Consider the following 25,413-nt stretch of genomic DNA (forward strand, 5'->3'; position numbering starts at 1 on the left):
GATCTATCATTAATGTAGCTGAGAGAAGCACTTAGCTAAGAACCTTGAAGTAGTGTGTCCCCTGCCTCCTGTTTGCCCACATCCTGTTTCCCGCTCTGCAGCCCTTTGCATTGATGGAGCTCCTAGCAAGGCTACCTGGTAGGACAGGTGTTTAGTGGAAAGTCAAGTGTGACAGACATACAGGAAAGAGAGAGCATTGCAGGGCAGTGAAAACATGATATCTGGCTTCAAATCCTGCTTGGGCTTCTTGGAGCTTTGTTTGGTTCATTCATCTGTGAAACCGGGTTGACAGCACCTGCTTCACAATGTTGGGAGATAATGTATATACTTAGTCTTTGAGTTGCAGTCATTGAAGGCTATCATCAACGCATAATTCACCCTTCCATTCGGAGAGGAAGATCACAGAAGTATTTTGCTGCATGTAAAAGGAGGCATAGCATTTCTTAGGAATGTTCTGCTAGAGACTGGCAAGATTAAACATGTGTAAATATGTAATTCCGTATGAATAATAACATTTCTTTTATTTCAACCGACCCTAATTGGACGTTCCCATTCGGTACATATTTCACAACCATCTCATTCACCGCTCATCCTGCAGACTAGATCAACATGACTAACTTTTCCACTCAGTGGGCTAGACGGCCAGCTTGACTGTACCCTCAGGAAAGAACCTGAGCTAGACAGACTCAGCTAAGACACTCCAGAATTCCTGATCCCTAGGAACTGTGAAACAGTGAACGCTTTAAGACACTATGTTTTGGGGTAATTTATTATGCAACACTAGATACATAATGTTATGAGAAGAAGAAAAAAAAATCCTCTTCCTTCAGCCAATGACATTTTGTGTTTCCTGTCACATAACAGCCACATCTAACTCTGAGACCCTCCCTTTAACAGTTAATGTGTAGGATTAACCTAAACCCCCCCACCCCCCCCCCCCCCACACACACAACACAACACAACAAAACAGTTTTCAAGAAGCTGTGTGTAGGTTCCAGAAACTGAGAACCGGAGGAGACCAGAGAGAGAATCTTGCCCAATCTGCTCATTTCACAGGCAAAAGTGAAAGCTAATACTTAAGAGCTTCCTATGTTGGGCTCTACTATGTTCCACAAAACATGTAATTCTCAGGACATCCTGTGAGGTAGATACTAACTCATTTTATGATGAGTAAGCCGGGTCAGCACTCCAACCACTTTCCTTTCCTGTCTCTCTAATGTTACAGAATACTTTTCAAGCAGTTCCATGAGAAGCATATGTCAATGTTTTAATACAATCTTGCACGTGAGGGAAGAGACCTGTAGTATCCAAATAATCACCATGGTAGAGACATTTGAGGAAGAGTGAGTGGATCAAATCACAGTTAAATCGTTACACAGAGAAAATAATGTTTGGTTGAAGGGCAAGTAGGCCTTGATGGCCTTATCTAGATAGTTGGTGACTGACTTCCCGTAATAGGTAAGCTCTTGCCTGGGACAGTCCTGTTTACATGTGTTGTAGATTCATTAACATGTATTGTTTATCACTCTCAAAGGCCCCCTGACCGCACCTAGTGCACGACTGAGGGAACGGAAGCTCTAGAATGTGCTAGAGATTTGCCCACGACCCCTTGGGTAGGTGGTAGTGGCGGAGGTAGAATCAGCACTCAGGTCAATGTTTTCTGTAACCAGGCTGTTCCCTCCCAAAAATGCTATTGGTCAATTAATGGGAATCAAAGGTGTGTAAGACACTCCTGTTTCTTTCTGCCTGCGTAGCTCTCAGCATTTTATAATTTTTCTGGGAGTAACCTTATGGAATCAGGGATATTTTTTGTGCTGTGTTTTGGGTTTCTGAGGGTGCGTGTTTGTTTTGTTTGTTTAGTGTCAGGGGTTGGGAGGAAGGAAACAGCTGATACTTCCCTGAACGCTTCTTTTCCCTTTCTGTAGGCAGGAATTAAGCAACCGCCTGCCAGATTTCATCATTGCAGGGAATGCAAGCCGACACTTTACAGGAAGCTTATCACTCATTTCTGTTCCAGCTTGTGATAGTTTTCCTTGATACATGGTGCGAACAGCTCAGGCAAGTTGCCTTGGGAATAGCCACCTTCCCCTCAGGCCACCTACACTGACACTGTACCATCTCGTTCCATGCAAGTCAGCCCATAATAGAGCCTTTGATGGGAAGTCAGAAGTTGGTATAGACTTGGCAATATTTATTAAAAACAAGATAAGCGACACACTGGCATGTTTAGGAAGTAAAAGGCTCTCTTCTGTTTGGAATTTTTGCACAGTAACATTATGAAGCACTTGGCACATTACAGCTCCATATTTGTATTGAAGTAAACTATGGTCTTAGCATTATCTAAACGACTTCTCTTCAAAAGGTAATCTAAGGAATGGGACTATGTATGTGGACAATTATGTAGCTTGTGGTGTGACCTATATTCTTCTCAGTCACCTTTGACCGCAGCTCAACGGTTAGTAGCACATATTAGGTATATAGTTTGTTGATAAAAATTAATGACAGAGAATTGTCTTTCAGTGTAGGGTTAAGTATCTGTTCTAGGCTGAGAAAGACAGATTTTATCTCCCTGATTTTCCATTAACTAGCTCTAGACCTTGGACAAATCAATAACTCTGTCTAAACATCATTTCACTTTTTGCCAAGTGAGAAAAATAGAACCTTCCACATGCAGTAATTGTGAAGCTTACACATGATACTCCACGTAAAGCATTTATAGTGCCTGGTGCATGGCAAGGCCTTTGATACATTATAATTATTATGTTCTTCTCTCTACTTCCACCTATATCCTTTTTCTTTCCTTTATTCCTCTCCCCACTCTGTTTTTTTCTCATCTTTTTATTTCTGTCCTATCTGTTCCTTTTTCTTTTATGCCTCTTCCTTGCCTTGGCTCTTCCGTTATCCTCCGCCTTTGCATATGTCCAAGCATTTCTTCTTTTCCTGTGTGAGGGGGCATCAATGAGCCACTTGTAGGGGCAAGAGCTTCACACCTTGCAAAAAGGCACAGTAAGTAGCAGCTGTACTCCAATCTGATGACCCTGTTAGTCACAAATAGGAAGCATGTGCTCCAAAAATGCCACCTTAAAGTTGTAGGAAGGGGCACTGAGACTCATTGTGAATACAGAGGGACACTGAGCCGGGAAATACCCAATGTGATAGACACCCCTCCCCCAACTTTCTAGCAACTATGCTGACTTTTATTTATTTTAAAAAATATATATTTATTGATTTTTTACAGAGAGGAAGGGAGAGGGATAAAGAGTTAGAAACATCAATGAGAGAGAAACATCGATCAGCTGCCTCCTGCACACCCCCTACTGGGGATGTGCCCGCAACCAAGGTACATGCCCTTGAATGGAATCGAACCTAGGACCCTCCAGTCCACAGGCCGATGCTCTATCCACTGAGCCAAACTGGTTAGGGCTCTGTGGACTTTGAAAAGAGCTGGTGGCAACCTTGGCAGGCGACGGAGGCCCAGCCACGATGAAGGGTCCTGTATGTGTCAGGTAGGAAGTGCCCCAGGGGCTTGGTCATCTCAGGAACACAACTCAGCTAGAACTTGCTGGAATGGCCTAGTGACAAGCTGAGAAAGTGCCATGCCAGAAGGATGAGGCCATGTGGCAGGAGACGAAGGCAAAGGCCTCTAGGCACAGGTACAAGAAGCCTCCTAGGCCTCTCTTTATATGCCTGTGAGGTAGAATGGCCTCCACAGGACTGCAGAGAGTACCTGTATTATAGATCTTATGGTGGTTAATGTCAATAAAACGGAAATCTTTTTTTAAAAATTAGAACCTTTCTTTTTTCTTTCTTTCTTTCTTTCTTTCTTTTTTAATCCTCACCGAGGATATTTTTCCATTGATTTTTAGAGAGAGTGGAAGAGAGAGGGAAAGACAGACAGAAATATCAATGTGAGAGAAACACATTGATTGGTTGCCTCCCGCACATGCCCTGACCAGAGTCTGGGCCCAGGAGGAGCCTGCAATTGAAGTACAAGCCCTTGACCTGAATCAAACCCAGGACCCTTTGGTCCACAGGCCAGCACTCTATCCACTAAGCCAAACCGGCTAGGGCTAGAATCTTCCTTTTTTAAAAAAAAACAATATATTTTTATTGATTTCAAAGAGGAAAGGAGAGGGAGAGAGATAGAAACATTAATGGCGAGAGAGAAACATTGATGGGCAGCCTCCTGCACCACCCCCTACCAAGGATCCAGCCTTGATTGGGAATTGAACCATAACCTCCTGGTTCATAGGTCAATGCTCAACCACTGAGCACACCGGCCAGGCATAACACTGAAATCTTAAAAAAAATAATTTTTGTTTTTCAACTACAGAATTTTGGGAAAGTTTTTGTTAAAAATTTGAGAAAAAAAAAAAAAAAAAGTAGCATCTGGCATTGCATTTTAACTCAGTGCCTATCTTTTATTTTAATAATGCCATCATCCCTACTAAAAGCTTTCCTGCTAATTCTGTAACAGTTGTTGATTGGCTATTTTAACTGACAGGGAGGATTAACTCTGGTAGGAGTTAGGAATGGAATTCCAGCTGTTTTACAATAGCAACATTCTTTCATTGCTTGTTTTCACAACTAACCCCCTGTTGGGGAAAGTGCTGAGTCACACACTCAAATAAACAGAGTTCAGTGTCTTGGAGTTGACTTTCCCTGACCAGTAACCCTTTCCACTGCCCTCAAGCTAGGATGAAAAAACACTGAAGAAGTGACCTAGTGTCGTATTTTTAGGTCACCAGGGAATGACTTGGCATCTTTTGTTTGCCCGGTAGCATGCAGTTTTTCAGAGAGAATGAGAAAGAAGAAACCACATGTCCTCCAAGTACTCACTATACAGTGCAGATCTTCACTGCTCCGTTCATATGCTTTATCCAGTCTCCTTGGCCAGTAGCTAGGTGGTCAGTTAGAATTTCTTTGCTCTCCTATACCAGAAAGAATCCTAGGGAGGTGATTAAACCAACAACCTTGGCCTCAGTAAGAGTTCCTGATCTGCTGTAGTTGCAATAACCTACAATAATGATACTAAATTGATCAATGTCTTTTTTTCTGGGGCTAAAGTTTAATGTAAATCAATCATTTGTCTGGATGTATCAGGTTATTAATTGCTACATTACTCAGCATATGGAAGTGATGTTAATAGCTTCTTTCAAAGGGAAGAATGACCCATAGGACTTATAATTTATTACTTTATTGTTATTTTTTCATTTTGTCATCTTAAACTAATTCCCTGAAATGGCCAGAGTCCAAAGTGGCTGTTTTTATTGTTCAGCTGACTACACAGCTTCAAATTCTGGGTTACCGTGAAACTGTGTTCATGGATTTTTGGTTGTTCAATGCCCATCTCATGTGCCTGGTTCTAGGGGGTACACAGACAAACAACACAGACACAGACAGGCATTGGGAAATAAAACATGGTGTATTAAAAGTTAGTTAGCTCTGGCCAGTGTGGCTCAGTTGGTTGGGCTGGTTTGATTCCTGGTCAGGGCACATGCCTGGGTTGTGGGCTCAATCTCAGGTAGGGAGAGTATAGGAGGCAGCTGATGATGTCTTGCTCTGAAATTGACATTTCTCTCTCTCCCTCTCTCTCTAAAAAATCAATAAAATAAAGTAAAAATAAATAATGAGAGCTGACAGACAGTACTTACTATGTCCCAGGTACTAGTATAAGTAGTATACTGGTCTGGAGGGCTGGGGTAGGGACCAGGTGACCTGTGGGAGACAGACATAGATGCACTCTCTTAATCCTCACAACAATCTTATAAGGTAAGTATTTGTCTTAGCCAGCTCAGACCGGGGCGCTCATAAACAACTGAAATTTATTTCTTATAGTTGTGGATGCTTGAAGTCTAAGATCAGGATGCCAGCATGGTTGAGGGCCCTCTTCAGGGTTAGTCCATAGTAATTATGTTATGCATGAGGAACCTGAGGCCCAGAGAAGTCATGTAGCTTACCAAAAGTCATACAAGTAGTATCTGGCAAAACCAGAATATTGATCAAACTCCTATGGTGTCATGGAACTGTGATGGATAACAGGCATATAAGAGGTGAACAGAACATGTCTGGTTCTTGCCCTCCTGAAGGTTATGGTCATTGTCAACCAAACACACAGAGTCACACTTGAATATAGTGACTCCATTTTATTTCTTCACTCTTTACTCACCATGAAGCAAGTAACATAACCCTTCCCAGGTTCTCAGCCTTTCCTGTTCTCCACCCCTTTTGTGTGTGTGTGTGTGTGTGTGTGTGTCTGTGTGTGTGTGTGTGTACATTGGTCCTCCAGCCAACCAGTGGAGAGTTGATCAGGGTAAATGTGAGGCAGGATAGTAAGAAGCTAGAAAAATTCCTTGGCAAGTAATATGGGGAAACAGACAGCTGAACACACTGGCTGAAAAAATTTACAGCCAGATACAGAAGGTCACGTCCCTAGAGATAACATCTAGGCCTCAGTTATATTTCAGCTCCAGGCCCAGAAAAGCAGCAAAACCAGGTGGACGATGCCAGGACCAGCTGCAATGGCGCTGACCAATCAGAAGAGACCACAACCCTTAAAGGTCACATCTGGAAAACTGATGAATATTAATTTTCTTTATTAAGGTATTACATATGTGTCCTTATGCCCCTTCCCCCAAGCGTGCATCTCTTAAACTTTAAGGGACCCCTGGAGACTTACTAGGAGAACAATGGGCAGTGGCAGCTGGTCCCTAGCGAACCCCCTAAACCTGCCCCCAAGGTCCCTTTTCTCTGACTTCGCAGTGAGCTAAAGCAGCTTTTCCTCTGCTCATTTCTTTGCTGTAACATTTCTAGACAAAGCAGCCCCACCTACCCGCTCTTCTGTTGCTTCTTCTATCCTACACCCTTCCTTGTTTCACTCTCCCCAACTTTAATAAACTTTCCCTCAACATCGCCAGGACTCGTGTTGTGAAACTTTCCTGCAGAAAGTCAAGAACCCACACACTACCAGCCGCACTAGGCAGACCTTGTCTGGGCCAGGTCCCCTTTCAGGTAAGAAATGGTGCCCATAAACTGGGCTTCCTGGTCTGGAGGGCTGGGGTAGGGACCAGGTGACCTGTGGGAGACAGACATAGAGGTTTCTTTTAGCAATGTGGGCGAGAATAGGCCACATGCTAACCTGACTAGCTCAGGGAAGGCTGCATGGCAGGTTTGCAAACTCAGAGACCCAAAGGAAACCCAAAGGGTGGTTTGAAATGAAAACTTTTTCAAAACAAAAGCACTTTATGGTGGGTAGTCATGTCCTAGGCCGGTATCTTCCCTGACAAAGGTCAATCTTTACTTTAACTGAGCCTGTCTATTGTCTTTTTGCATCTACACTAGCATATTTTTGGAATGTGCAAGTAACTTTCCTTTTCCCTGGACCCCTCAAAGCACAGGCACGACTCCTGCAGAGACCACAAATCCCCTCATTGTTATTGGGTTAATTGTTGACTTGTTAACTACCCTGCACCCACCTAAGTGAAAGAAGTATGTGCCTATCCTTTTACTTTTTATCCAATCCCAGCGGTCTCCCGGCTTTGCTTTCTTCCACCTCCCTAATCTATCGCCAATGGATTTCACGTAACCCACTTACATCTCCTCTTTTGATTGTACTGTACACAACAGGTGCAAACCTGCCATTCTCCAGCATTATCTCAACCTGTGGATATTCTGCTTTCCAGCATTTGTCCACCGTTTGACTCAAACTCACAAAACTTCTTCACAGATTTGAACGTTTCTTAGGTTGACAATAGCGATCTCCCTGAGGCTCCTTTCTTTCAGAGCTGCTGTTTAAAATGGACATGCCTCAAGGTTCTCAACCGCACTCCTCTCCTGTGACTATTCACCGTCCCCCACCGCCCAGGGCCTCTCTGACATCCCTGACCTGCCATTCCAGTGCTTGAGGCGCCTTCCTGCCTCCTCCATGCCCTGAAAATTTCCCCTTCTTGGAGCCTCCAGAATTCCAAGGCCCCTCCCTCCCTCCTGCCCCGGAGGAGATGGTAGGTGATGCCCAGGCCTTGATCCCTGCCCTGCCCTGCCCCCAGACCCAAGCCCAGACCCAGCGCCTGCCCTGAGCTGCCTGCTGGGGTCACTGGGGTGTGTGCCCGGCCACTGGGAGGTCAGCCCTGGCTGGAGGAGACCCACACCTGGGAATGGCAGGAGGCAAAGGGCGGCTCAGGAGGGCTGGGCCACGCACAGCACAGTCACCCTGGCACACGGGCATCAGGGCCCAGGCGGGCAGGCAGCGCTCCCTGTCCTGCGGCGACCATTGTGCATGGCTGCCTTGGCCTCAAGGTCTGGTGGGCGTATGGGTCAGAGATGCGCCGAGAGCGCCCCTAAAAACGACACCCCGTCTCTACAGATCGTGTGTTTTATGTTGCAAAACAAACAAGAATAAGCCTCGGTTCCTCTCGGCGACACGCGAAGAGGGTAAGGAACGCACAGGGTGAAGGAGGGAGGTGGGAGCTCGGCCTGCGCCATGCGCCGCGTCACGTGGGCGGGGGGCCCGCATGGCGCCGGCCCGCGCGCCCCCGCGCCCCCACCGGCCGGGCTGCCCGGGTGCGCGCGCCGACGGGGCGGGCGCATGCGCAGGGGGGCGCGCCGCCTCTGCCCCGCGGCGAGGGAGTCTATGGAGAGGCGGCAGCCGCGGCTGCTGAGGCGGAGGCTGAGGCAGCGGCGATGGCGCCCTTCCCCGAAGAGGTGGACGTGTTCACCGCCCCGCACTGGCGGATGAAGCAGCTGGTGGGGCTGTACTGCGACAAGGTAACGGCGTGCGTGCGTGCGTGCGGGGCCGCTTGCTCCGGGCGGCGCGGGCGGCGGGGAGGAGCGGGCCGGTCCCAGGGCGGCCTGGCCTGCGTCGCGCCCGCCGCCCCCCGGGCCGCGCCGCCCCCGTCGCCGGTCGCCGCCTGCGTAGCTGTCAGCGCCGCGCTCGCCGCCCCGCAGCCTCCGACGTGTCCTCGGGGCGGGCGGCGGGGTCCTCCTGGCGGGGGGCGGCTTCCCGCGGCCGCGCCTGCCTCCTGCTCCTGCGCCCGGAGGGAGAGGGGCACCGACCTCCCGGGACAACGGGGCGGCCCCCTGCGGTGGGCTCCCCCACCGCCCGGGGGGGAGGCCGTTCCCGCCGCTGTCCCGCCTCCCCCATCGCCGCTGCCCCCGCAATCCCCGCGGCCGGTTTGGGGGGGGGCCTCCCCAGTCCCTTTGCAAACACCCATCCATCCATCTTCCGAACCTCGCGCCTGCTTCCTGGCTCCCGGGGCAGCTTCTCCAACAACCCCCCGTTCATGGAAGCCCCAGCTTTTCACTGGTTGGATTTGGGAGAAAACCCAGGGCTCTTGGCTTCGGAACTCTTCGTTTGGGGTTATTTTTTTCGTGGCAACTTCTGATCGTCCCCGAGGTCTTAACGCCTTGTGTGGGTTTTGGAATTCTTGACGTGGGCTCGGGTAAAGGGGGCCTCGGAGAAAGTTGGTTTAACCCGTGAGGACCTTTTCGGACTCTTTTCATGGGCGCAGCCTAAGCTTGAGCGAGCCCTTGGGTGGAGATGGTTCAGGGCCCTTTGCTCATGATTTTAAAACAATAGTAAGAGTCCTCTTTTTTTTTTGCCAGTTTACATTGGGCAAAGTCCATGTGGATATCCTGAAATCTCCGGGCAGTTGTGTTTCGCGTTAGAAATGAACCAAGTTAAACAACAACAACATTTTAAAGTATTGTTTCAGCACAGAAACCAACTCTTGGGAATTGTCAGAAGTTACACAGCGTGAAGCAGAACCACCGTTAAGACAGGAGTTCTCACAGCCCAGTGAAGTGGTTGGGAGGACGCCAGGGTGTTCATTGCTAGGCCACACTCAAAACCAGCCACTTAAAGGGCACCCACAACCATCCTTCCCTTCCCTTCGTTTTGAAAATTAAAAAAAACAAAACAGCTCTAGCCGGTTTGGCTCAGTGGGTAGAGCGTCAGCCTGCGGACTGGAGGGTCCCGGGTTTGATTCCGGGTCAAGGGGCACATGCCTGGGTTGTGGGCTCGATCCCCAGTTGGGGGGGCGTGCAGGAGGCAGCCTGTCAATGATTCTCATCATTGATGTTTCTCTTTCTCCTCCCTTTCTCTCTAAAAATCAATAAAAAATATATATATATTAAAAAATAAATAAAACAAAACAAAAAACCCTGATTCAGATCTAGGTTTCCACACCAAGGGATTCTAGGACAGTGCTTGTCAACCCTGGCTGCGGGTGAGGACCGCCCCAAAAGCCTGTTCAGCGTTCTGATGCCTACACCAGTGAAATCAGGATCTCGGAGGGTGGGCCCCAGGCACCAGCTGTACGGTCATGTGCACGTCCTGACTTCCGCGTAGGAGGAACCGCATCTACTACCTTGGTCCCGTAAGATTATAATGTAACCGAGAAATTCCCGTGGCCCAGTGACATTGCAGTCTTTGTCCCCAGCGCATTACTCACGCGTTTGTGGTGATGCTGCTGGGGACAGACCTCTGGCCCTGCCCGTTGAGGGAAAGTATAGCACGTGAAATTCTGCGCGGTACGTAGGACTTGATAATAATAAACGCCTCTTGCTGGTTTCTGTATTTATTATACTATACTTTTTATCGGTTTTTTTTTTTTTTTTTGAGTGTACTTTTTCTGCTTATAAAACAAGTTTGCTGTACGTCATGTCATGGCACATCTCTTGACTGCATTATTGTCTCTTGTGCTTGATTTAATCTTATGTTTTGCACAGTAACATGCTGTACAGGTTTGTAGCCTAGGAGCAATAGGCTATATACCATGTAGCCGAGGTGTCTAGTTGGCTATATTAGATAGTATCTAGCTTGATGTTCCCACAACAATGAAGCCGCTTAACGATGAAGTTCTCGGAATGTAGCCCAATGGTTCAGGGGCACGTGACTGTATAATTTTAAGCTCCTAGGTGAGTCCAGTGTGCAGCCAAGGGTGAGAACTACTGCTTATGCAGGAGAAGCATCAAGAATGGGTTAGCCGTTAGTTAAGCTGAGTAACCCCTGATTTTCTGAGTTAGCTTACTTAGTGTTTTTAGCTTCTCTGACAGTATCCTTTCATGGCAGCAAAGAAAAAAATGGGGAGGTTTTTTACTTTCTCAAAATCAGAAAGGAAAAGTTAGTGAGGACTGATGGATTCTGAAGTGTTCTCCATTTTAGATTTGGGGAGATGTAGTCCAGGGATCACCAGAAATGGTTATGAAAATGTTTGTGCCTGTGTACATTTCCCTAGGAGGTTTGTGGCCTTCATTGGATTTCTAAATGCTTGCTACTCTTTTATTTAATTATGTACTAGACTAACCAACCTTATTTAAAATTTTTAAAAAGTTAATCACTAGTTTTGTATGTCATTGCCTGGTGATTGAGAACACTAGGACAAATTTGGAAAATACAGTGCCATTTCTAAAAACAATATTTGAGTCAAATAAGATTCTTTTTAGTCAAATGTTCCTCTTGCAATAACTAAAAAGCATTTTCTTTTTTGTTAATCCTGACCCAAGGATATTATTTCCATTGATTTTTAGAGAGAGTAGAAGGGAGAGGGAGACACAGAGAGAGACATCAATGTGAGAGAGACACAGATTGGTTGCCTCCTGCACACGCCTGGGGCCAGGGATCAAGCCTGCAACTGAGGTACAAGGTATGTGCTCTTTACCAGAATCAAACCTGCGACCCTTCAGTCCGCAAGGCCAATGCTCTATCTACTGAGCCAAACTGGCTATGGTGGAATAATTTTCAATTTGATATAGCATAAGTGAAAATCATCACCAATTCCGAACTAATTACAGGTAGTTAATGAGATTAGGTCATCAAGAAGATTAATAGTCCAGTTTTCTGACCTGTGGATCAGAGACCAAGGTGATTTGGGGAGGGGAGGCTACATAAGAATTCTACATCTGGATTTCTTCTTGATGCTAATAGTTAATGGAACTCTCCTAGGACGTTTTTTGGGGAACTATCTTGGAAAAAGTAAGTTTTTTATAATGGCTGAATAGACTATTTGTTTTTACTCATTTGCAAACCCAAGTTTTGCCTTCACCATCTTTTGGTTTCATAGACCAGGGATATCCAACCCAAACAGCCTACATTAAAACTTTACAAAATGAGAACTAGTTTTTATACTCAAACTAAAAAGATACAAAGCATGTTATTTCACTGTATTCTAAATGTTGACTCTGCCCAGTAATTATAAAGAAGCAGCTGGGACTTGTAGGCCTAGGTTAGCTAGACCAAGTTTACATAAGCATACAGTAATAGATCCAAATGAAAACCCAAGTCAGATCATGATTCCTAGTTTAATTTTCTGTGTATGAAATCAGAGTAGTTTCTGGAAAAAATTTTTGGTAACAGTTTTTTATGAAATCTTTTTGCTAATTTACTGACCTTCCCAGTTGGGATAATTTTAGTGAACATTTGCATCAACTGACATTCTTTTTCCAGTTTACTCCCAATTCTTCAGTCTTTCCTCTAATCCTCAGAATTTAACAACATTAATTCTGCCAGTGAGCATTGAGTTTCTTCTGTCAGTTGGCTGTATAGTAACTTGTGTTGGCGATGTGAGATGAGGTCCCAATTCTTAAGGAATTTACACTCAAACCCTTATGGTAGGATGGAAATCCAAATGCACAATAGTGGGAGCTAAGAGGTGTATGGTCAGCTGTACATTAAAGTGTTGGGACTGGTCTTAGAGTCTCTTCAGACTGGTTTCTGAGAACAAAGTAGGCGGTGGTTGTAGTTGTGCATGGTCAGAGATTCCCAGGCTTACACATAAGCCAGTTATAAAAAATTCAAGTGATGGAGGCTTTATGGAATGCCCAAGTTTTTCAGGTATGAACATTAAAAGTGTCATCTACTTTATCATTTTATAAAGAAAGGACATTTTATGACCAAAGCAACTAAGGAGGAAGTAAGTTCAGAATAATTTGAACAGATTATTTTTTTAAATTAAACGAATATAGCTTTATGAAGAATTAGTTTTCCTTGTTTTTCTATTTCTTTGCATACCTGTAAAAACTGTTATTGACTGGCATTGAGAAGATTGGTTTATTTGAGAGAATGTTGAATTGAGAGCTAGGAGAGGAAGGAAAAGGGTATTCAATGAGTTCTTACTACATGCTTATGTTATTTCCTTAAATCCTCACAAGAGCTCTGTGAGACAAGTATTATCCCTCATTTAAAGATGAAGAAATGGACTTAGTGGTTAAGTAACTTACCCAACTCACTCAACTAGTAATTAGGGGAGCCTGTATTTTAATCTTAGGATTTTTCTCACTTCTGAAGCCCATGTTTTTTGCATTACCTTACTGGTTCTGCTGTTTATTACTAGCTGTATGGTTTTATGCAAAACATTTTCCTAGTGAACCGCAGTTTTGTTTTGTTTTTCTATTTGTAGAGTTAGTTTGACCAGAGATAGTTGGGTTTCTTCATTATGTGTAAATCTCCCTTGACTAAAAGACAGCATTGTATGGCTGAGTAGACAAAAAAGTAAAACCTTATTTGGGGTAATAATAGTGTTTGGATTTTGTTATGCTATTTTTGTAGCTATTTTTGAACTTACTATCTAGTATTTAAGTGACACACAACTTTTCAAATCAATTTGAAGCCAGGCTCTAAGATTTTAGGTTGTAGAGTGCCTGAAACAGAGTCAGCTCTCAATTTTTAAAATATGGGAGATATCATGTTACCGGTCATTACTATTTGTTGATTTAGGTGTATTGTGTTCTACATAGGTTCTTTGTTGAATTTGCTAGGCATCAGAGTATACAAGTTTATAGGTCACTTAGGAACTTTTATAGTCTACTATAGAACACTAAAGGCCCAGTGTACGAAATTCGTGCATGGGGGGGGTGGTGTGTCCCTCAGCCCAGCCTGCACCCTCTTCCAATCTGGGACCCCTCGAGGGATGTCCGACTGCCTGTTTAGGCCCGATCCTAAACAATCCAGGACTGCTGGCTCCCAACTGCTCACCTGCCTGCCTTCCTGATTGCCCCAACTGCTTCTGCCTGCCAGCCTGATCACCCCCTAACCACTCCCCTGCCAGCCTGTTTGCCCCTAACTGCCCTCCCCTGCAGGCCTGGTCACTCCTAACTGCCCTCCCCTGCAGCCTGGTCACCCTAACTGCCCTCCCCTGCAGGCCTGGTCCCCCCCAACTGCTATCCCCTGCAGGCCTGGGTTCCCCCCAACTGCCCTTCCTTGCAGGCCCGGTCGCCCCCAACTTCCCTCCTCTGCCGGGCTGGTCACCCCTAACTGCCCTCCCCTGCAGGCTTGATCGCCCCCAACTGCCCTCCTTGCAGGCCTGGTCTCTTCCAACTGCCCTCCCCTGCTGGCCTGATTGCCCACAACTGCCCTCCCTTGCAGGCCTGGTCCCTCCCAACTGCCCTCTCCTGGTGGCCATCTTGTGGTGGCCATCTTGTGTCTACATGGGGGCAGCCATCTTTGACCACATGGAGGCAGCCATCTTGTGTGTTGGAGTGATGGTCAATTTGCATATTACTCTTTTATTAGATAGGATAGAGGCCTGGTGCACGGGTGGGGGCCAGCTAGTTTGCCCTAAAGGGTGTCCCAGATCAGGGTGGGGGTTCTCTTGGGGCATGGGGCGGCCTGGGCGAGGGGCCTGTGGTGGTTTGCGGGCCGGCCACGCCCCCCAGCAACCCAAGCGGAGACCCTGGTATCTGGGATTTATTTATCTTCTATAATTGAAACTTTGTAGCCTTGAGCAGAGGCCTGGACTGGCCAGGAAGCTTGGCTTCCTCCATCACCAGGGAAACTCAAGCCCCCTGTTCGCTCCGTGGCTGCAGCCATTTTTGTTGGGATTTATTTATCTTCTGTAATTGAAACTTTGTAGCCTTGAGAGGAGGCCTGGGCTGGCCAGGGTGTGCAGGAAGCTTGGCTTCCTCCATTGCTGGGGAAACCCAAGCCTCCTACTTGCTCTGTGGCTGCAGCCATCTTGGCTGAATTAATTTGCATACTCGTTCCTGATTGGCTGGTGGGTGTGGCTTGTGGGTGTAGTGAAATGATGGTTAATTTGCATATTACTCTTTTATTAGATAGGATTGTTTTTCAAAGTGTATCCTATGACCCATTTGTGGGTCATTAAATCAATTTTGTGGGTCAGAAACAGAATTAAAAAATGAAATGGAAAAGTAAATATTAGAGTACATCACAAGTTAGGGAATATTGTTTGCTGAAATTTTTTGAAATGTTTGTGATGTGTGTGTGTCTAGATTGCAGTGTATTTCATACTAAGGATAACAATTAAACATATTTTAAAAACACTTCTTTAGAGCAGCATTTCTCAACTGTAGCATTATTGACATTTTGGGACAGATGATTCTTTGTTGTGGGGGCTGTCCTGTAGGATGTTTAGCCCTATCCCAGACTTTACCCACTAGAGGTCAGTATCACTTCTGCAGTGGTGACAGTCCAGAAATGTCTCTGGACTTTGCCTGTTAGCTCCTGGGAGGCAAAATCAACTCTCAAGGGAGAAATTTTGCTTGGGAGCTGGCATTCCTATTGGATCTGAAAAGATAACTTTATGATTGGGACTAACATTATATCTTGTGGAAAGAACATAGATTTTAGTGTAATAGAGATTTATCTCTGTTTTGTTGTCTACTACCTGTCTGGTTTGGGTTAAGTTATTTTCTCCGAGCCTCAGGTTTTTCACTTATAAAATGGAAAATATAACTTTCTATAATTGTTGTAAGATAATATCTAAAAATACTTTGTATAATATTTAGCACAGCACAGGCCTCAATATGTCCCAGATGTTATTAGTGTATGGGTTATTTTTTTTCTCAATCAAACCTATATGTTTGAATAACTTTACAGAGGCAAACAATATTTTAAAAAACAACTCATAAACAGATTTTATAAAAGTTAAATAGTTTATTTTCTGGTTATTTTTTTAAGTGCTAAATTTATTGACTTTAAAACAGTTTTCAAACAGTTATTTTCAAGTGGAGAAAAACTAACGGGTAGTTTCAATAATAGTTTTGAACTAACTATAGAAATAACAAAAAAGCCGAAGTAAGGCTTGCATATGTTACAGTCTGTGTTCTTTAAATATATTATTAAATTTCACAAGAACCCTATATGGTAGTTAATATTATTAGCCTTATTTTACAGATGAAGAAACCAAGGCCCAGAGCAGTTTGATGGCTTTTGCTGACAGAGGTGGATTCATACCTAAGGAATCTGGCTCCAGAGTCAGCACTTTTAACCACTATGCTGGATTGACTCCACATATAATATAGAGTCCTTTTATATATGTGATTTGGTTTCAATCTGGATCCTGCACCTGGGCAGTTGGTCTTTAAATTTGAAAGATTTTCTAATAGGTCAATGAGAATATATGCAGAATTCCTGCATGTCTTTTAAGACAGTGGTCGGCAAACTCATTAGTCAACAGAGCCAAATATCAACAGTACAACCATTGAAATTTCTTTTGAGAGCCAAATTTTTTAAACTTAAACTATATAGGTAGGTACATTGTTATTAACTTAATTAGGGTACTCCTAAGCTGGCCTTTGCTAAAAACTCAAGGGGCCAAAGAGCCGCATGTGACTCTTGAGCCGCAGTTTGCCGACCACTGTTTTAAGATATTACTTTCCTTAACTCACATGAGGACTTTTTTTTTTTTCTTTCCCTTAATTGAGTTGAGAGAGAGGGGAATGCTCTGGGGAGTAGGGGAGCGAAAGAGAAACATTGATTTGTTGTTCCACTTATTTATGCTTTCATTGGTTGAATCTTGTATGTGCCCTGACCTGGGATCGAACCCACAACCTTGGCATATTAGGATGACACTCTAACCAACGGAACTACCTGGCCAGGGCCTAGGACATTTACCTTTAAATTGATTTTAGAGAGAAAGGAAGAGGGAGAGATAGAAACTCAACAATGAGAATCATTGATTGGCTGCCTTCTGCATGCCCCCCACTGGGGATCAAGCAGGCAACCCAGGCATGTGCCCTGCCCAAGAATTGAACTGTGACCTCTTGGTTCATAGGTCGACGCTCAACCACTGAGCCACACCGGTGGGGCAGTTTTTACTTTTTTTGCTATGCTTTTGTTCTTGTTTTTAAAAAATTTATAGCCATTTTTAAAAATATATATTTTATTGATTTTTTACAGAGAGGAAGGGAGAGGAACAGAGAGCTAGAAACATCAGTGAGAGAGAAACATCGACCAGCTGCCTCCTGCACCCCCCCCCACCGGGGATGTGCCTGCAACCACTGTACATGCCCTTGACTGGAACCTAACCCGGGACCCCCCAGTCTGCAGACCGACGCTCTATCCACTGAGCCAAACCAGTTTCGGCTATAGCCATTTTTAATGCTTTCTTTTGATTTATCTCTTATTTCTACTAACTTATTTTAAATTAAAAAAAAAATAAAGTGACACATGATAGTATTTGCTGAAATTAGACACTAGTGAATTTTGTTGTCATCTTATGCAACATTTCTTGGGATAAAAGTCTGCATTTGTTTTTGTGTGGCTCAGTAGGTAACATTTGAAAAAATTAAAAATATTTTAGGATGTGAAAATTATATGAAAATCAAATTAAGTCCATAAATAAAGTTCTTTTGGAATACAGCCACACTCATTTGTATGACTATTTTTGTGTAACAACAGCTGAATTGCTTTGCAAAACTTTAAATATTTACTGCTTGGCTCTTCACAAAAAAAGTTGCCAACCCCTTTTCTAGATAATTTACTTACTTATTGTGGTTACTATTCATTGTCTTATTTCCCTTCACTTACATTATAGAATGTAATCCCTATTACGGCAGAGATGTCGTTTTGTGTTAACTGAGGTATCCCAAGTGTCAGAAATAGTAGCTGGCTCATGGTAGCTGCTCATTAAATGTCTGAATAGAGTAAAAAAATGCATGAATTTATAAAGTTGAATGATTAACTTTCAAAATGATGATAGCTAACATTTACTAAGCACTAATTCATTTTAGTCTCACAGGGACCTTGTGAAGTATACGTGTCATTTTATTGCCATTTAACAACAAAAAGACACTAAGACATGGAGGGAGAAAATTAACTTACTTACAGTTACACAGCTAAATAAATGGTAGAACTGGGATTTGATCTTAGACTGACCATAGGTCTGGTTTTCTATAAATGACTTAATACCTAATCCATACTTCCTTTTACAGAAGCTAAATTAATTCTCGTGTATAGGAGTATCTGTATTTAGCATATGTATAGGCTAATGGAATTTTGGGTTTGGCGGGAATCTAGTCTAATCCCTTTTATTTAAAGAAACTGTAAATTTAATCAAGTAAGTTAACCAAGTATAAGAGAGCTATTTTGCTATGTACAAACTAAATAATGCATTTCAATATTTATTGGTGCATATTTACGTGTATTTATTATGCCTTTCTTTTTAAATTTTTATTCAGCTTTCTAAAACCAACTTTTCCAACAACAATGATTTCCGTGCTCTTCTGCAGTCTCTGTATGCTACTTTTAAGGAGTTCAAAATGCATGAGCAGATTGAAAATGAATACATTATTGGTTTGCTTCAACAACGCAGCCAGACCATTTATAATGTACATTCTGACAATAAACTCTCTGAGATGCTTAGCCTCTTTGAAAAGGGACTGAAGAATGTTAAGGTGAGTTGTAAAAATGGCTTTTTTACTATCACAACTTGTGTCATCTTCTGCTATGTCATTGGTAAAACTTGTTAGCATTTTATAGTAAATGATGTTATGTTACAGAATAAAAATTTTGACACTTGTTAATAACTGTAAAGAAGACTTTACTCAGGGTTATTGTAGTGGGTTTCAACTCTGAATATAAAAGGAACAAGTGGGCATTTATAGCTAAAAGCAGAGTTGGGGCAGGAAAATGTATAAAGTTTTAAGAAAATAATACATTGGGTAGAATATTAGGAAGCAATTGAATACATTAGTTGAAGAAAGAAGAGATTAGCGAGAACTCCAAAGGGATAAAATATGCCTACATTTTGAAAGTCCATTATTTTACAAATTTTCCACATTTTAAGTTTAGAGGGCTGATAGAGAAGTGATAGATAAGTCACAGGGAGATGTGATCTTAATTCATATGAGGAAGAACTTTTTAGCAATTGTCTGGACTTAAAATAATTCACTGTAGTGAAAAATGTAGTGAACTCTCCTTGCCTTTAGAAATTGATACCTTGTCTTTGGAACTGTATATGGTCTTCTGTAGGATAATGTAACATTATTTTGAATTGCTTAGTGGAAGATACACTAGATGACTTTATTCAAACTTTTTCATCTCCTGGAACACAAACTAATTACTAAAATTCTGTGGCACACCAAAAAAATAGAAAATAGGTATAAGTTTGATTCATTCATACTGGATGGCTCTTATTTGTGTTGGCTATTGTTATTTTTCATTTGACAATCTAAGGGAAAAGAGGTCAGTGCCTCTGACTAGTCAAGTATTGCACGGTTTAAAAATTCTTGGGGCACACCAGTTGAAAATCACTGTCTTAAAGGGATTCTGTAATGGCAAGACTCCCGCAGGCTCCTATGGACTACTTGGAGATATATTAAGAAAACTGACACAGAAATTATATAAATATATACATTAGAAATCAAAGAAGTTTTGAGCAAATGCTTGCTATTTTTAGACCTTTTATGACATTTAAAAAAAGAAATATGAGATCCCATTACTAAAGGAATTCAAGGTTCAAGATGGCCTTAAGACATCTTTTATACTAAGAAAGTACAGAGACCACTTTGCTATTTGTTTGTGGGTTTTTTTTTAAGGTTTTATGTTGCATTTTAAACTGACTTCTTAGGACCAGGTACAGTGGAAATAATGAAGCAGAATTTTTACAGAATGCTTATTTTGTTTGTTTCTAGAATGAATATGAGCAGTTAAATTATGAGAAACAGCTGAAAGAGAGATTGGAGGCATTTACAAGAGATTTTCTTCCTCATATGAAAGAGGAAGAGGAGGTAAGCATAATTTTTCCTCCTTGTGATTTTGATTTATACATTTTTTAAAATGTTATTTTGGGCTTGTTCTACCTCTCAGAGCGCGCGCATGCCTTCTTCCCCCTTTTCTTCTCCCAGGGGTGTTACCTTTGCCTTTCCCTCTCCTAAGCTCCTAGGACCCTTATTCTGCCTCTATAACTTGTTTCCTGAGCCTACACATTCCTGCTGGCTCACTTCTGTTACTTCTGTGACTTTCCAAATAAACTTTCTCTTATATTTTGAAAGATAAACAAATAAATAAACAAACAAACAAATAAATAAATAAATGTTATTTTCCCTTTGATTCTTCAAAATAATATAGGAAGATAAGCCTCCAGTTTACTTTCAGAAATGAAGAGAAAAAGGCAGTCTTTTTTTTTTAAAACCTCAGAAAGGTTGTTGCTTTTCATTGAATGAATTATTTAATTTATTTATTCAATATTTATTTTCTTATTATGAAGATGGCACTATATTGAATGTTCATAACTTTTTTTGTCACCTAATGCAGTGGTCGGCAAACCGCGGCTCGCGAGCCACATGCGGCTCTTTGGCCCCTTGAGTGTGGCGCTTCCACAAAATACCACTGCCTGGGCGAGTCTATTTTGAAGAAATGACGTTAGAAGAAGTTTAAGTTTAAAAAATTTGGCTCTCAAAAGAAATTTCAGTCGTACTGTTGATATTTGGCTCTGTTGACTAATGAGTTTGCCGACCACTGCCCTAATGCATTTTCAGAACCTTTAGAGGATGCTTTAAACTTCTCCTGTATTTCCAGGCTAATAAAGAATTTTTAGTGTTCTTTTTTTAGTAGTGGATTTTAGTAATTAAAAGATGGTTAAACTTCAATCTTATGCCTGGTATACATGTATTAGGATATCACTGAACGGAAGAGCAAAATACTTTCTCATTCTCTTCTTTCTCTGCAGTGGGATGGGCACACTTCTTTGAGCACACCCTCGCCCCCCTTTCCTTAGGCGTGTGCTTTGCTTCTTCTAGCCTAAGCTGGAAGGGTCCTGACGAGCCTGCACCCAGGGAAGCACTGGGCGGTGGCAGCTGGTTCTGGGCTTACCCCCAGATCCTGTCTCCAGGGGCCCTTCCTTTGCCTCACTGTTTCAAGCTTTGATAAACTTACTCTCACTTAAAAAAAAAACAAAAAACACACACAACAAAACAAAACAATAAAAAACTAAAGTGGGATGAATATCAGGGTAAGGAATAGAGAAAATATTTGATAAAGAACTGCTGTAAATCCGTTATTACTTCACTTTATAATCAGATTGGTATTTTAAAAAACCCACACAAAATACTTTTAAGCCCTTTCTAGACCAGTTAGATCAGGTGGGATGTCGGTATGGGTATATTTAAAAGGTTCCCCAAATTATCATCATAAGCAACCAGCATTTGAAACCACAGAGTTACTAGAGCAGTGTTTTTTAACCTGTGATGCACATCAAAATTATCTGTAGAACCATAAAAAAAAAACCCCTCCATCTCTAAAGGTTCTAACTGTATAAATGAGCAGTTGGGACTAAGCATCTATTTTGAAGAAGAAATCTAGGTAATGTTGAATGGTTGAAAGTCTCAGTAGAGCTGGGCCCCATTCTCCTAGGATTTAGAGCCCTGTTTGGGTGGGTAGAGGCCAGTTACTGTATTAGCAGAAGGCAGTTAACTGACCTAACTGTCTAACTCTAGAGAAGAGTGAAGAGGGTTGGATAAGCTCTGTACAGGAAGACCTCATTCTGATGATTTGAAATTGTTTAGGGATTGACTTAGCCAGAGAATTCATAGAGAGAAGGATCTTTTTGCTAATATTCTTCTCTATTATTTTTGGATAAACTAACTTGGTGGTAACAGCTAAAATTTTTATCTCTTTGAAATAGATGCTCATAATACTATGGCCATTGATAATTTAAAAGGTGTAGAGTAAAATAAAATAAGCATCTTTCCTTATGACTATTTTGTTTAGGTTTTTCAGCCCATGTTAATGGAATATTTTACCTACGAAGAGCTTAAGGATATTAAAAAGAAAGTGATTGCACAACATTGCTCTCAAAAGGATACCGCAGAACTCCTTAGAGGTCTTAGCCTGTGGAATCAAGCTGAGGAGCGACAGAAGTTTTTCAAATATTCTGTGGATGAAAAGTCAGATAAAGGTGAGATTCATCTGTAGATAGCAAGTGATTTATTAGTTTCAAGACCATTTGCTTTTGTTGATATGAACTTTAGATTTTGTTTGAGGAATAATTTAAGTCATTTAATTTCAAGTATAAATTTAATTGAAAACATTAGTTTCTATCTTAGAACTTAGTGTTTTTTGATAATTTAGCATCTCATATACTTGGGCCACATGAATGTTGTATTTCTTAAAGGGATTGATATATACATAAACTAATAATAATTGGCCTATCAAAATTATTGAAAACTACCATATACAGAGCACTTTTGCAGTATCATCCAAAGATTTGTATTGATTTCAGAGAGGGAGAGGGAGAGAGAGATAGAAACATCAATGATGAGAGAGAATCATTGATTGGCTGCCTCGTGCCCCACACCGGGGATCGAGCCCACACCCTGGGCATGTGTCCTGACTGGGTTTGAGGCAGCCTTTCAGTGCACAGGACAACACCCAACTCACTAAGCCACACCAGCCAGGGCAAAATATGCCTACTTTTTTCTTAGACTACTTCCTCCTTTTTATTTTTATTTGTCTTTGATAGCTTTGCCATTTAAAACATCGTTTTAAAAAATTGGCATCCTTAGGTTAGTAAAAATTCCTTTGATTCTTCTAGATGGGCAGTAGCAGTGACATTTCTGTTAAAATAGAATAAAATTTTTTTGAAATTGTTCCTTTTCTGTTATTTTTATTTAACAAAGTAGGTGAGATGCATGTTGAAACAAAAATGTTTTTGTAGGTTAAGCTATAATTAAACCTATAAAGCTTGTGTGCTTCACTCTGAAATTCAACTTGGGCCTTAAACACCAAGCCAAGACCTGTTGTGTCTGGTTTAATTGTAGTATATAACATGGGATTTAAAAGCATCACACTTATTACATTTAATTTTCCCACTCCTTCAAAGCAAATTATAGCTGCATTATTTTAAAAATATTTGTTACTTAAAAAGAGTAGGGTGTAAGTAATTTGTTCATAGCATTACAATATTTTTGTGAAGACAAATCATAAAAAATCCTCAAATTCTTCCTAGTACTTCAGCAATGAATCTTTTATATTTTATATTCCTTATTGTATACCTAATTTGCTCCCCCCCGCCGAAAATTGCTACTGAATTAATATTATAAGAAATTAGACATCCAATGACTAATTTCTACAATAGTTGCTGACAAAAGATTCCTGATAAATGTATGTCAGCATTAGAAATACTTACTATGTTGTCTCAACTGGCTCATAAATATAGACATATAAGTATATTAGGGTATTATTTATAGGTTAAAGAATTCAGATTCCACAGACTCTTATATGAAATGTGAAAAGAAGGGAAACTCGGAAGATACTCACAGGAGTCATAATGCATGAATGGAAAATGTTATGAGATTTGTGTGTGTCATTAAAAATGCCTAGGAGATCTCATAATCTAGTTGACTCCACACTTGTTGATTTAAAGCTGTATAACCTGTTGGATTTCTTTTTCAAATGATGCTGCTTATGCTACAAAGTGAGTATTGTTTTTTCTGTGACGAGTTTGTAAGAGGAAGTCGATTCTGTGTTTGCTATTGTAGCTCCCACTGATGAAGTATGATTTGAGCCATGATAGTTTAACCCTACGGATTCTTAACAAGTTTAACATCCCTATGTTACCTCTAATCCATGTTACTTCCTTTTCACATCTTGCAAGCAGGAAGGAGTGGACTTTAGGCACTTGATTTTATTTATAGAAATGTGATTGTAATTTCTTATTGCATTTACTCTTATATCATCTAATGGTAAAGCTTTCTCTTTTATTTCAGAAGCAGAGGTGTCAGAACGATCCACAGGTATAAACCATCTTCCTCCTGAGGTAATGCTGTCAATTTTCAGTTATCTTAATCCTCAAGAATTATGTCGATGCAGTCAAGTAAGCACCAAATGGTCTCAGCTGGCGAAGACTGGATCGCTTTGGAAGCATCTTTACCCTGTTCATTGGGCCAGAGGTAGGTAAATGGGACTTTTAGTTTGTTTAAAAATATTTCAGTCTGGTGTTTTATTTGTTTGTTTGTTTTTTAAAAGAAATACTCATAGACATTAATAAGTAAGGCCAGTGAGGTTAATACTCATCTAGAATTGGGAAACTGAGAGGTTAAGTAAAAAGTAGATGTCATAGTTAGATTGTGTTCTTTGTATGCATTTTAGAGTGAGTTATGTGATGTGTGCCATTTCCTTTAAAACAATCAGGAGAAAATTGTTGGGGAGAGAATGCAAAATAATTGTCAAAATTTTGGTCATTGTTGAAGATAGGTGATGAGTACATGGGTATTCATTGTGCTACTTTTTTAATGCAATTTCTTCCTATTTTTAAATTATTTTTGGAATTTTCCATAACAAAAAGTTAGAAATCAAGTTGAGAGGATGTCAGAACAGCTTTAAATAATTAGATTGTTTGTGTATTTAAGAAATACAGGATGAATTAAATTAAATATAAAGATGAGATGCTATATGGCTGCCTTTTGGTAGTAGCTCAAAATAACTGAATCTGTTTTTGTCTCCAGCATATTTTTTGATTTTTGTGTGATTAGTAATGCCTCATTCAGTAAATTAAAAATTTATATTAATTCATGTGTTAAGTTACTTTTTTACATGTGAACAATTAAAGAAAATTTCTTTTCATGAGCATATAATGCAGTCATGGGATAAATACAGCTACTATTGCATGTAATTTTTTTGTCACTGAATTAAAATAATTTCTAGATGAGTATTAACCTCAAAATTCACATTAAATTATTCTTAGTTTCCTGTAATTTGTCACTTTGACATGGAAATATATATTTCTCACATAATTAAATTATGAATATGATTTTAGTAAGTTTTATATTGAACATTTTTTGAGTAGTGGGTGGGCTTGTATGATCCAAATGATCTAGAATTACTATTTTTTATGTGGAATAATTTTTTCTATTAGTTGTAGTATAATGAAAGTCAAGCAAGACAAATATGGATGTTTTAAATGCTTTTTTTGCTTAGCTATGTTTTTAATTATGAATAATTATTAGGAATTAATATATAATGTAGGTACTGTTTAATAAAAAGATCGAATGTGATGATGCTATGCTAGACTTCTGTGAAGTTAAGTGGATATTAATGTTTCTTTTGTTTTTTTCTGTTTCAATATGCTTAAAAAGTTCCAATAGAAATGGTTTTTATGCATTTATAGTATTTGTTTCCAGTAGTTCTCACTCAGAATTGATTTTACCCTCCTTGAGGGACATTTTGGTATGTCTCTG

The 25,413-nt window shown here is 41.3% G+C and overlaps 1 protein-coding gene across 5 annotated transcripts in view; it reads left to right on the forward strand.

Moving 5' to 3' along the window:
* The first annotated feature begins 8,138 nt into the window (after window positions 1-8,138).
* FBXL5 (F-box and leucine rich repeat protein 5) overlaps window positions 8,139-25,413 on the forward strand; it is a 33,276-nt gene continuing 16,001 nt past the window's right edge. For 3 of the 5 annotated variants that reach the window (XR_008554467.1, XM_054708055.1, XM_054708068.1), the window contains exons 1-6: window positions 8,139-8,430; window positions 9,601-9,698; window positions 18,415-18,630; window positions 19,870-19,965; window positions 21,947-22,133; window positions 23,944-24,126. Coding sequence is in view for 4 of the 5 variants with exons in the window: in XM_054708055.1 (XP_054564030.1) it covers window positions 8,154-8,430; window positions 9,601-9,698; window positions 18,415-18,630; window positions 19,870-19,965; window positions 21,947-22,133; window positions 23,944-24,126 (1,057 nt within the window). In the remaining variant the exon portion in view is untranslated. Of the gene's footprint in view, window positions 8,431-8,591; window positions 8,764-9,600; window positions 9,699-18,414; window positions 18,631-19,869; window positions 19,966-21,946; window positions 22,134-23,943; window positions 24,127-25,413 lie in introns of those variants that run through there. The other 2 variants (XM_054708070.1, XM_054708073.1) reach the window with 2 other exon arrangements.

This window comes from Eptesicus fuscus, chromosome 2, assembly GCF_027574615.1.
Source record: "Eptesicus fuscus isolate TK198812 chromosome 2, DD_ASM_mEF_20220401, whole genome shotgun sequence".
In the NCBI taxonomy this organism is placed as follows: Eukaryota; Metazoa; Chordata; class Mammalia; order Chiroptera; family Vespertilionidae; genus Eptesicus; species Eptesicus fuscus.